Source organism: Lepidochelys kempii, chromosome 2, assembly GCF_965140285.1.
Source record: "Lepidochelys kempii isolate rLepKem1 chromosome 2, rLepKem1.hap1, whole genome shotgun sequence".
In the NCBI taxonomy this organism is placed as follows: domain Eukaryota; kingdom Metazoa; phylum Chordata; order Testudines; family Cheloniidae; genus Lepidochelys; species Lepidochelys kempii.
Window position 1 is genome coordinate 235577128 of NC_136381.1, and position 12290 is coordinate 235589417.

The 12290-nt window shown below is 44.5% G+C and overlaps 1 protein-coding gene across 19 annotated transcripts in view; it reads left to right on the top strand.

The window, feature by feature from the left end:
• KIAA1217 (KIAA1217 ortholog) overlaps positions 1-12290 on the top strand; it is a 547501-nt gene that overhangs the window by 522332 nt on the left and 12879 nt on the right. For all 19 annotated transcript variants that reach the window (XR_012157585.2, XR_012157583.2, XR_012157584.2 and 16 more), the window contains 4 exons: positions 344-839; positions 3214-3394; positions 8421-8575; positions 9736-9882. Coding sequence is in view for 16 of the 19 variants with exons in the window: in XM_073334251.2 (XP_073190352.1) it covers positions 344-839; positions 3214-3394; positions 8421-8575; positions 9736-9882 (979 nt within the window). In the remaining 3 variants the exon portion in view is untranslated. The remainder of the gene's footprint in view (positions 1-343; positions 840-3213; positions 3395-8420; positions 8576-9735; positions 9883-12290) is intronic.

Genomic DNA, 12290 nt, shown 5'->3' on the forward strand with positions numbered 1-12290 from the left:
GAACACACTCAGTAGGTTATAAGATTTGTAATGATACTTTACAGAAGACCTTTTGCATGAAGCATATTCCAGTTACATTATATTCACACTCATTAGCATATTTCCATAAAACTTATGGAGTGCAACGTCACACCTATAACCTTTTAATGTCTAGTTTCCTTTCACTAGAAAATTGCCAAATTGATTTCTGTTTCCAGCTGGGTGGGAAAAATGAGTTTTTGCCAAAAATATATTTTGTATCCAGATTACAGCCAATAAAGTTAATATATAGCACATGGCTGGACTAATTATATGCTAATTTAATAAATAATGAATGATGATGTGTTTGATTTTGTTTTGATAGACATGTTACAGAAGGTCTGCTGAAGGGCGCGGATCCTTCTCAAGCTGTGCAGTACACTGCCATGGAAAAGGCAACAGCAATCGAAGTTCTGAAAAATCAAGAAGAACTAATACGTGTCCATGGATACCCACAGCAAAACACAGCTGGAGTTACAGCAGAGTTGCAAGGGTCCTCAGTCAAGTCAGAAGTTCTACCCTTTTCTACAATGACAGTTCATCATGTACAGAGCTCTCCTGTAGTCATACATCAATCTCAGCACTCTTCAGCACTGGTCAACCATACCCAAAATTCACCTTTGGTCACCAGCCATTCTGTAGGTTTGTCAGCAACAAGCCATCACACCCCCACTATGCCAGTGACTGTACTGGAGTCCACAGCAGCAACCCAGCAATCCCAGACTTCTCAGTCAACGCAGGTCAATGGTTCCATTATGCAAAGCCTTTTTATTGAAGAAATTCACAGTGCAAGTACCAGGAACCGAGCTGTATCAATTGAGGTACAGTGTATTCTCTTTAACCAGGGATATTGTCTTTGGGCATGAGCTTGACTTTACTGGGATCTGCCAGCATGCATCTGAGACCTTAGATAGGATTTTCAAAATACCAGTGGAGATAGGTGTCTGATATCCAAAGAAAAGTCCATGGGATTTGGGTCCATAACTTCCATAGGCACTTCTGAAAATCTTACCCCTTATTTTGAACCAAGGCAAAATGTAGTGCCATGTTTAAAAAAAGCCCGAGGTGCCATTTCTGAGTGCTCTGCTAACACTGAAGAAATGATTACTAGAGCCAGATGATTACTTTCTTTTAAATCTCAAACTAAAAATCATGTTAACCAGGAGTGAAACCTATAAATCCCCATCTATTCCTATTGGGCAGGTTTTAAGAGATTAAAGTTGGATTTTTTCAGGAGTGGGGGATTTAACATCAGCCTGGAAATGCCTCGGTAAGATTTTATATATATATAAAAAAGTATGGAAATGTTTAGTAAGGTCACCCAAACAACTGGAATTTTGTGAAGTTGGGGAACTATATAGTACACGGCTCTGGCCCTTTGCATTTTTGTGATACACAGGTATGATTTCCCACACCATCCTGTGCTCCAGGTGTGTAATCTCCCTAATTTGAATCCAGCCCTTAACATGTTAAAAGTATTTGTCTGTTAAGTCTCATGGTAACATGGCAGGCAGCTCATTGTAGCCACACTTCTTAATTTGAAATCCTGTATACTTTTGGGGTTGGGGGATGTCTTGACCAATCTTCCAGAATGTGGTCTTTTGATGAAGATCTTTAAAGGCCTCTCCTTTTCCTTTCACTGCATTTGGTTTTAAAGATGGCTGGAGTATTTTGCTGTCGCTCCATAACAACACTTTCCATTAAATGCTACAGGTGTGCCTGATCAATCCATCAACCTGAGTAAGGAATCCCAGTTAGGTCGCCTCTCAGTTTTGCGTCACTTATGGGAAGATGATACACAGCGTGTCTAGGACTTCCTTGTGGCTTATGGTGGCTCTGGGTTGGGAAGAAACAGGAGCAGAGTTAAAGATGTTTGGGTGACCTTAGCGCTGCATATTTCTGGACTTTCTAATGATTAATTATTTTTCTGTGTCACTTTAACATGGAATTTCCATTTGGGGCTGTTGGAGAAAAGAACAAAATGCTGTTAAGGGCTTTCTCCTTAAGCAGTGGCTAAATATTTAGGACCCTACCTGTAGGTCAGTATCTGCTGTGTATTGTTATAAGAAGTCACAAGAGATACTTACATAAGCTACAGTGCAGGTAGGTAACTTTTTGATGCAATGAGTAAAGTATGTGTAGCCTCCATTACAAGTCAGGTGAAACAAAAATAAACAGAGAACTAAGTAAATTAATCTAAAGCCAGAGCATTTTTCAGCAGTTTTTTTTAAAAAAACAATTATTGTTCATGAATGGAGTTTTCTCAACACTTTTTGTTTGTGGTTGTACCTAGCAACATGTTACTCCAAAAGCTTACACCAAGGTGGGCACAATGATAACTGTAGTGTGTGTTTTAAAAACAATGTGTAACCGGCATTGTCTGTTTTTAAACATAAAATACTGTTTTGCATGGCTATAGCATTTTTTGTCTGTGTATCTCAAAGTGCATTACACATATTATTAATAAGCCCACCATATACCCTTGTGAAGTGGTGGGTATTATTATCCCCGTTTTACAGATGAGGAAACTGAGGCACAGAGATTTCCCCAGAATTATCCAGCAAATGTGTGGCAGAATGCAAATCTCCTGACTCCCAGTTCTGTACTTTAATCACTGGACTGCAAATGGACAATACATTAAGCTACTTATGTTATTTATTTAATTTGCCCTTGCTCCTTTACATTTTAATCTCTTTGAGGCTGTATTTTTTTTTTTGGTTTATACAGTGCCTAGCACAATGAAGTCCTGGTCCATGACTAGGACTCCCTAGGCACTATGATTATACGACAAATAAATAATAGCTTTCCTTCAATTTTTGAGTAAATGTTTTGTGTCTACAGTAGTTCAGAAAGAAACCTGTAGAAGGTAATGCAGAATGTAAGTTTTCTCAGGCTGATTTGACTTGGAAGGAGCGCTCTGTAGGAAACAATGGTGCTAGCTGAGTTCTGGAGGCCAGAGCAGCAGATGCTTGTAGTATGTTAAAGTGTGCTGAACAATAAGCAGTGAATATTTGATGTGAAATATTGCTCACTAGGAACCAACAGAAATCAGAAACTTCTGTTGCCTCACTACAGACCAATGCTGAGAAAATCTAACTAGTTTTGATTCTTAATGTTTATATTTGGACGTTTAGAAGTAACAGAGTAGAGACCGATGAAATCAGAACGCTAACTGAATGCTGTACTTCTCTTTAGAAAGCAGAAAAGAAATGGGAAGAGAAAAGACAGAATCTTGATCACTATAATGGAAAGGAGTTTGAAAAACTCTTAGAAGAGGCACAGGCCAATATCATGAAATCAATCCCTAATTTAGAGATGCCTCCGCAGTCCACAGCCTTGCCAAAATTGGAGGTAGTGGATAAATTAGAGGTTTCAGGTAAGGTTTGCAGTTTTGAACTGAGGGTTTGTGTCTTTGAGAAAATTAAATGAGAAGGCTTTTTTATTAAAATGATCATTTAAGTTTATATATTTACTTAGCACCTTTATCAATATCCTACCCTTCCCTATGAGACAGAATGGGGGAGTATGTCCTGGGAAGCAGGGACTCTGTAGAGGATGCAGCGGTCATGCTGGTTCACCAGCTAAACCTGAGCTCCTGGGGAGATGCTGTAGCGAAGAGGGCGAATGCGAGCAATGTTCCCTGTAAACTGTGCGGTGATGCAGCAGTCTTGTGTATATGGCGCAGGTCAGAATCCCTGCTGCTCACGTCTCCTCAGTGCAGCCCCAGAAGGGATATGGCGTGACCCTTTATGAACCTGTTTTTCTTGGTCCCGCTGCCCTCTGACAGGGCATGTGCGCCCCCCTCACCTCCTCGCTCTGGGGGAGTTAGGAGCATTTCCAGATGGGGATGAGCTCAACTGGGGAGTGGTGGTGGCTCCAGGATGCGCCTGTGCAAGAGTTCAGGTGAGGGGCCTGGACGGGCTCTGCCATGTCAGCTCAGGGCAGTGCAGGCTGCAGAGCTGTAGCCCAGTCAGGCCAACATACCGATGCCCCAGCCCACCCACACACCTGGCAGTTGTTTCCAGGGTCACAGTGGGAAGTGGGAGCAGAGGGAGCTGCAGCCAGTGCCCCTTCCTGGGTGTTCCTGGGGTGGTGATGGGTGGTCTGAAACCCCCAGCCACAGGGAAGTGCAGTCTGACATCACCCCAATCCCCCCCCTCCCCCCCCGCCCAAGACCCCTGGCTAGGCTCCTCAGGCAGCTGCTGCAGAGCAAATCACCACCCTCTGGGATCCTGCCAATGATGGGGACAGGGACTAGTGTGTGATGCACACACATCTGCACCCCACCCACCCATACACAACTCCCCTGTATGCTCCTCGGCCTTCCTGCAGACACCCTTCATACTCCTCACCACAAATCCATACCCTGCCCCTCACCCCAACCTATCTATATACCTCTCACCACGCACCACCTTCTACCCTTAAATTCTCTGAATTGGAATATACAACAGAGTATGAGCTTCGGGTGAGTCCACAGAAAGACCCACACCATTAAGTGGCCTGTGTGCCATTCAAGTTCCACATAATCCCACGTATCTGGGGCGGGGTGTGTGTGTGTGTGATTTACCTAGTAAGGATGTCTCTCAGCAGCAGCACATGGATTTGTTATAGATAGTACATTACAATAGGCAAAGCTGCAAAATACAAATTCACATCTAAGCTTCTCCAAAGTTTTGAGAGAGTTGTCTCATCCAAGATTTTGATACATCCCATATCTGGAAATGGATCAGGTGCAAAATTCTGATTCAGATATTTATATAAACTTTCACAGAATTATGGAGACGTGTTTTCAGAGCCAGCATTTTGTTTCAGTCTCTAACACTAAATAGTTTGTAGCAGTAGTTGTTCTTGGGCATTTATTAACATGAGAGTTTAATACTTATGTTGAAAAATCATTTTAGAATTCTTGTACACAGTTCAGTGAGATGACTGGCTTCTAACAGCATTAGCTTTTGTAGTGAATGGCACAGCACAGAAAGAATCAGAGAAAATAAATATTATATGGGTGCACTGAACTGTGACAATGTCTGAGAAAGTGCAAAAGACAATAATAAAGAGGAGCTTTTGTTACTCACATATTTAGCTTATCCATTTCTAGAATAAGAATTTGCGTGGTGTCCAGCTAACCGATTTATGAAGAAATTTGATGAAACGATAGGACATCTGCCTTCTGTTTTGCATAATGAATCCTATAATCATCACATAACTTAAAGGAATAACAAAGCTTTTCCTTAATTCTGATTAAACATTTCACATACCACCCAAATCTTCCACAGTTCAGAAAGAAAGTTTCAACATGCTCCTGCCTACTTTAGGCTAGAAAAATGAGTGATTTATGGGAAGGCAGACCACCTACTTTACTAATACAGGTTTCAGAGTAGCAGCCATGTTAGTCTGTATTCGCAAAAAGAAAAGGAGTACTTGTGGCACCTTAGAGACTAACCTGTCATTATGCAAGGCACTGAATTTAGCTGTATGGAGTGGAAATCTATCAACTTCATGAAAAAAATGTGTTAGTCTCTAAGGTGCCACAAGTACTCCTTTTCTTTTTACTAATACAGTACACTGAGTATGTTAGCAACCAATTAACAGAGTGCTTTGTTTGCTCTTATACAGAGCACAGATGGATCACGTTGCTAGAAAATATGGTTTCGATTGCTCTCCATCCAGAACAGATTAAGAAATTGAAATATTTATTCCTGGAAAATTAAGGCTAACTTTTAAAAAAACGAGTGCTTGAAGTCAGGTTTTTACGTCCAATTAGTGCACCTGAATAAGTGGCCTAATTTTTGAAAGTGCTGAGCAAACAGCAGCTTACACTGGAGTAAATTCCTTGCATGGGTGTCTAAATTTGGAGATGGGCTTGATTTTAGTCATCTGTTTTTAAAATCTTAGCTCTATGTATTTTTGAGATTCTTATTCAGCATTTCTTTGAAACAGTTGTCTCTAATTTTTCCAGTGGCGGTATAAAGCGAAATCATCAGTCAGTTCCAGTCTTTCATCTGTTGCTATACCTGATGGGAAAGAATTGACACAAAAGGTGCCAAGATTATTAAAATGACTCTTGATTTTGGGTGCCCAACGTGGGATGCCCTCGAGGGGCCTGATTTTTCACAAAGTGCTGAGCATCTGCCTTCTGAAAATCATGACCTGTTAAAGTGTCTCAAACCCAAAATTACTGGTCACTCTTAATAACCTTAGCCAAATTGAATTATACTTGTTTTTCGTTATTCTCCTCTGCACTCTAGCAGCATGACTCAGCAGGGGAAAAAATGCTTGAGCAAAGCTGTTTCCTCAAAGGTTTATAACATAAAAATAAAATAACTTCAATAGAGAAAAGAGAAGAACACCCGGCAGTGGGTTCTACCTAGTCTTATGCTCTATTACAGCCTCTCCCATGCAAAGACAGGTGTGGAAGCTGATCTGACATTAACCCCTTGTTCATCCTGTCACATTTACCACCTCAATTTTTCCTCCTCCTGGTTCCCTCTTTCCTTTTTATTTTCCAGTTTTAAAGATAGGGAAGGCACTGGTGTGGGTTACACAGTAGAAATCAATCTGCCTCCGTTCCCTCAATGCCTCCTATTCTTTCATCATTCTTATTTTCAGTAACTGCAGGGAAAATTGTGGGCGCTCTAGCGGTTAGGATTGCTGCATTTGTAAGACTGGCAGATTGGACAAGCCACAGGACCTACCACCCCTTAGTTGTAAGCGTCTGTGAAGCCAAACGGCTGTGTGTCATGTGTAAGGGATAAGAGAATGACTCTAATTCCTTTAGCCTGGAATTCAAGAAAATCTCCTAGTTGCCCTGGTAGAAGTATACACAGATTTCATTACAAGCATACTTCTTAATGGTAGCGCTGATAAGAGAAAAGCTCTAATGTAAAACATATCTGGAAGTTCACTTTTGTTGTAACCCTGTGAGTCAGTGCCAGATAACTAGGGAGGGACAGGGTGACTTACATAATACAATAGAACATTTCTTTGTTTAACCTTTTCTGAAGAACATTTGAGCTAACAAGAGAACAAAGACAAGGCTATTCACATTAGAAAAATAGGAACTACTACTGTGGATTAGACCAACCTCTTCTCTAGTCCTGTATCCTGTCTCTGACAGTGGTCAGTATCAGGTGCCTCAGAGGGAGGCATTGAATCTCCATAATTGACAGTTATGCAATATCCTGCCCATGGGGAAAGTTCCTTCTTGACCCCAAGCAGCTAGTAGTCCTGAACACAAGGTTTTAACTCCCTTGTACATGTCTATCCGATCTATTTATGTAACAGCCATCTCTTTTCTTGAAAATGAAGCTTGTAAATAAGAAGGAAAGAAAAAAAAAACCCCGAGTGCATGTTTCTTGCTGCAGTGTGTGTCCTGCTTGGCTTGCGTGCAAACATACACCTTCACATAGGAATGAATTATGGGGTAGCAGTTTGTAAGGGGTGGTGGTGTCTGGTTGGGGAAACTGGTGTCCCCTTCAGAACACTCAGGAGCCCCCATCACAATGCAGGGGTTACACATCTGAGCTATTGGATTATGCTTTAATCCGCCATGAGTTGGAAACTCTTTCTTGGTGGCAAAGCATTCGCATTAGAGCCAGTGTGTTATAATTTCAGGGCAAACCTGTGTGTTACTGAAACATTTAATTGTAACTAAAATTAAAAATGAAAGCTTGCATTGCTGGGGAGAGGGTATAGTTGGTGAGCTGGACTTCCCCGGCCCTCCCCTTGCTAATAGGACTCAGTGTACTAAATGAATTGGAGAGGTGGTGCCTATTTGCTCCTGGAGCAGAGTACTCTCTTTTTATTTTCCTGGGTGCCTTTGCTGTCCAAGCTTAACCCAATGTTTACTGAGTTGTAACAGTGGCATTCAAATCCCTTTCTAGCTCAATGCAGAAAGCACCCCTCTGATAGAGCAGGATTATGTGCTGATTTTTAACTTGCCATGTGCTGGAAGAATAGAAGGAGGCAGGGCTCAGATCTCTCACTGGTTTTCAAAGGAGGGCACAAAGAGAGGCAGGGTAATGGCAAAAATACCCCCCTGAACACACAGTTTGTGCTTGTGTAAGCAGACATGTACTTACAAAATGTGCCAGCTAGAAGTGCACCTAGGTACGTCATGCAGCTTAACCTGTGCACCTCCTGTGAAATCCTGGCCCTGTTGACTTTAATGGGAGCAGAATATCACTGCAAGGTTCCACGTGGAGTGACCTGATTTCTCTGTGCAAATGCAGGTGTTTTCAGCATTGTGGAGTACCACCTTTTAAAGCTAGACTCCCGAATGTGCTAATGGTCACACAGTTCATAGCAGCAAGATTCTTTCTCTAATGTGAAGTAGAGAGTGCAAAAAACTGAGCCATTCCCTGTCAGCAATGATCATTCTGTGATGCCATGTTACTTTGCAGAAGATGCTCCTGATGCAGAGCAGGAAGCTGACAAGCTGGTGAAGTCGCCACCCCCTCCACCGCCACGTCGCAGCTACCTGCCGGGATCTGGCCTCACCACAACGAGATCAGGAGATGTCATCTATGCAGTCAGAAAAGAGAGCACCATTGTCAAGGTTTGATGATTCACGCAATAGCTAACAGACTTAGTGACTAATGGCTGGCACATGAAACATTCTCAGTCTTCAGCTGTTTGTCTAAACCATAGAAAAAGTTGAGACAGGGCCATGGCCCAGAGAGGTGACCAATAGGTCACCAGGAAATTCTATTAATCAGAAAAAGCAACCAGTAGGATTTGTCCAGTCCTGTTTTCATGAGTCTTATCCTTTCACTTATCTCTGTAACAATGTAAGATGCAAATCACAAGTGGCTTTCATCCAGTGTGTCATAAGATGATTAAAAATAAAAAGCCCATTTTACGCAGATGGGGAAGATCAGCTCAGAGAGTCAAGAGTTTCCATAGAAACATTTAAGAGTTTCTTGTTGCTTACTTTACCCACCTGTTACATTTGAAGTGATAAAAAAGGAAGGAGGCAGTATGGGGATGCCTCTCTGTCTCATACACATTATATCAATAGTATCAGGATTATATTGATCTAGCACCATATTTTTGGGAAATGTAGCGGGAGCAGTAGAACATGGTTGCATCCAAACCAAGGCCCCACAGGCCCAGTGGTAGCACAGTCTGAAAGGGCAGACACCCAGCAATGTGTCTGCACACAGAGTTCAGGAGGCCTGAGCAAAGTTCCAGTCCAGTGCTGAGTCTTGGGTGCTCCTGGTCGTCTTTGGCGCCAGGAAGCTTTCCCCAACAAACCCCTCCGGTGTCCTCTTCTGCCGCTCTCTGCAAAGCCACACAGAGCAACCACCTCCCCACTTAACTAGCTAGCAGCCTCCCTCCTTATTCCCAATGCAGAGTCACAAGCCCCAGTACTCACAGCCCCATGCAGCCCTGGGCAGCAGTGATACTGGGTCCAGCTCTGGCCTGTCCTTCTTGGGTGATACCCCCTGGCACAGTGCTGCTCCTGGCTCCTGTCCTGGCGTGTCCCCGATCGGCTGCCCTGTCCTTCCCAGGCTTCAGGCAGGGTCTCTGCTGCTTCACTTTGCTTCACTTCACTTCACTCTCTCTCTCTCCAGCTCCAGCACCCCACTTGGAGTTTCCCTGTTTCTCTCACTCTCCCCCTCCCCCTGCTTAGGAAAAAGATTTAAAGGAGCCATGCTCTCTAAACCCCAAGGGGTTACATGTATATTGGCTCTCTGTGATTCTTCACCCTTTCAGGAAGGCAGCGAAGATGCTGGGCAAACAGCACAGTCCAAAGTACCTAAAGAAGATCCAGCCTCATCCCGGGCACCACTGCCTGTCACAGCATCTGCCACAAAGGACGAGGAGGAAGAGGAAGGAGACAGAATAATGGCAGAATTGCAGGTATGCACATTGAGATGCACATGGATATACGTATACAATCTCACTCTCTTCTACAGACCTTGCTTCTGTTCTTAGCTAAGATCACAAAGGAAAATAAATGTGGTGGTCTCACCCAACTCCCCTTTTTAAATATATATTCACATAACACCACCACCACACTGTTCTGGCCTGGAAAAGCAGGGTTTCTGTGGCTCATTATTCAGGGGTATTGGCTCTGCTGGTGGACAAATCCTCCACGACAGATACACAAATAGGTTTGTTGTGCTGTACATATTCAATGTGTTCAGCATTGACCTGAATTTGTTATGTATGGCCCAGGCCTGCATGGTGCCTGGTGCCCTCCGCTCTTGTGGAAGTTGATAGGAACAGAGGATACTAGGCCCCTTACAGGGTTGATTGGGCTCATACACATTAGACCTTGGTCCCCTTTCTAGACTCATTTTTATATATGTCTAAGGTCTTGAAGGGTCACAAAATTTAGCTTTCCATCATGGGATGCATCATTCTGGCAGCAGTTTCTGAGAAGAGATGCTCACTCCATGGTCTTTTGTTTTGCAGTAGGTGGAACTGTTTTAGATCACTGACAATGACACTGTAGTAAAAAACCAAACATTAAAACTGCAGTCAGTGAGTTTCCAGTGGTTCCGAGCTGTATACTCTATATCAGTGGTCACCAACCCATCGATCACGATCAGCTGGTCGATCCTGGAGCCTCGTCCAGTCAGTCGTGATATCTGGGCCGCTAAAAGTCCAGTGGGGCTCAGAGGCTGCCTGCCTGCCATGGTCCCATGCCGCTCCTGGAAGCGGCTGGCTGCTGGCATGTCTCTGCGGCCCCTGGGGGAAGGGAAGGGAGGGGGAGGTGAGGCGGCTCTGAATGCTGCCCCCACCCCTACCACTGTCCCTGCAGTTCCCATTGGCCAGGAACCGGCCAATGGGAGCTGTGGGGGTGGTGCTTGCAGGCATGGGCAGTGCACAGAGCTGCCTCACACCCCCCTTTCTCCCAGGGGCCACGCAAAGAGATGTGCCAGCAGCCAGCCACTTCTGGGAGCCACCTGTGGTAAGCGCCTCCCGGACAGAGCCTGCACCTTACACCCCGTCCTGCACCCCAGCCCAGAGCTCCCTCCCAGACCCCGAACCTCCTCCCACACCCCAATCCCCTGCACCAGCCCGGAGCCCCCTCCTGCTCCAAATTCCCTCCCAGAGTTTGCACCCCTCACCGCATCCCCCTGTCCCAAGCTCAGCCAATGCACACCTCACAGTTGAGAATGTTACACTGATTTGTGACAATCCCTGAAGGATTTTGGATCTATAAACCACAAATGACACTAATAAAAAGTAAAACTCATGAAATGTCCAGTAGATTCTATGAGATTAGGTGCAGTGTGACCATATGATGCCTGCACCCAAAACTCCCTCCCAGAGTTTACACCCATCACTCCTGCACCCCAACCCCCCTCCTCAGGCTCAGCCCAGAGCCCCCTCCCACACTCTGAACCCCTTGGCCCCAGCCCAGAGCCTGGACCCCCTCCCACACCCCAGCCCACTGCCCCAGCCTGGTGAAAGTGAGTGAGGGTGGGGAAAGGGAGGGAGGGGGGAATGGAGAGAGTGGGGCGGGGCCTTGGGGAAGGGGTGAGTTAGATCCTGGGTTGATCTTAAGTTCAAAAAGTGATCTTGTGCATAAAAAGGTTGGAGACCACTGCTCTATATGATACTGTCTCCATACTATGGTAGGAGAAACAGGCTGAGCAATGGGGGTTTGGATTAGAGTTAGGACAGACTGGGGTTATGTAACAATACACAGGCTCTATGGAGCACATCAGGTATTCAAAAACACTATAGCACTGGGTATAGTATGTCCGTAAAATCCTTCTAATACATGAGACAGGCCTGCCAGTTGATAGGCATCTTGTGTGACCCTCACATAACCTGCCTCTCCATACCTCTCAGGCATCAGCCACTGGCATCTTAGATAGCTACAGCTGCAGGTAGAGATCATTTTTTCCCCTGCTGTGTGTCCTTCTGGCTGCCTCTCCTCCTCGTCATGTCTCTCTTTAGGCAGCCCAGCTGCCACACTGCTCTTCCTCTGATAGGCTGTGAATGGGAGGGTTAATGGGGACATGGGTAATATGGGGGTTGGAAGGAGGGTGTGAAGGAAAGTCAGAGTAAGGGTACTGAAGGAGAGGATGTCAGACAATATCTGCTAGGGGTAAACATTTTTAAATCAGGTTCAGATAATTTGCACCCAAGAGTCCTGAGAGTTGGCTGAGGTGATCTCTATTCCACTGATGTTAATTTGTAATAAATCTTGGAGTCCTGGGGAAATTCAGAGGCCTGGAAAAATGCTAATGTTGCACCAATGCTCAGAAAGGGCAAATGGGATGACCCAGCCTGTTAGCGTGATAACGATC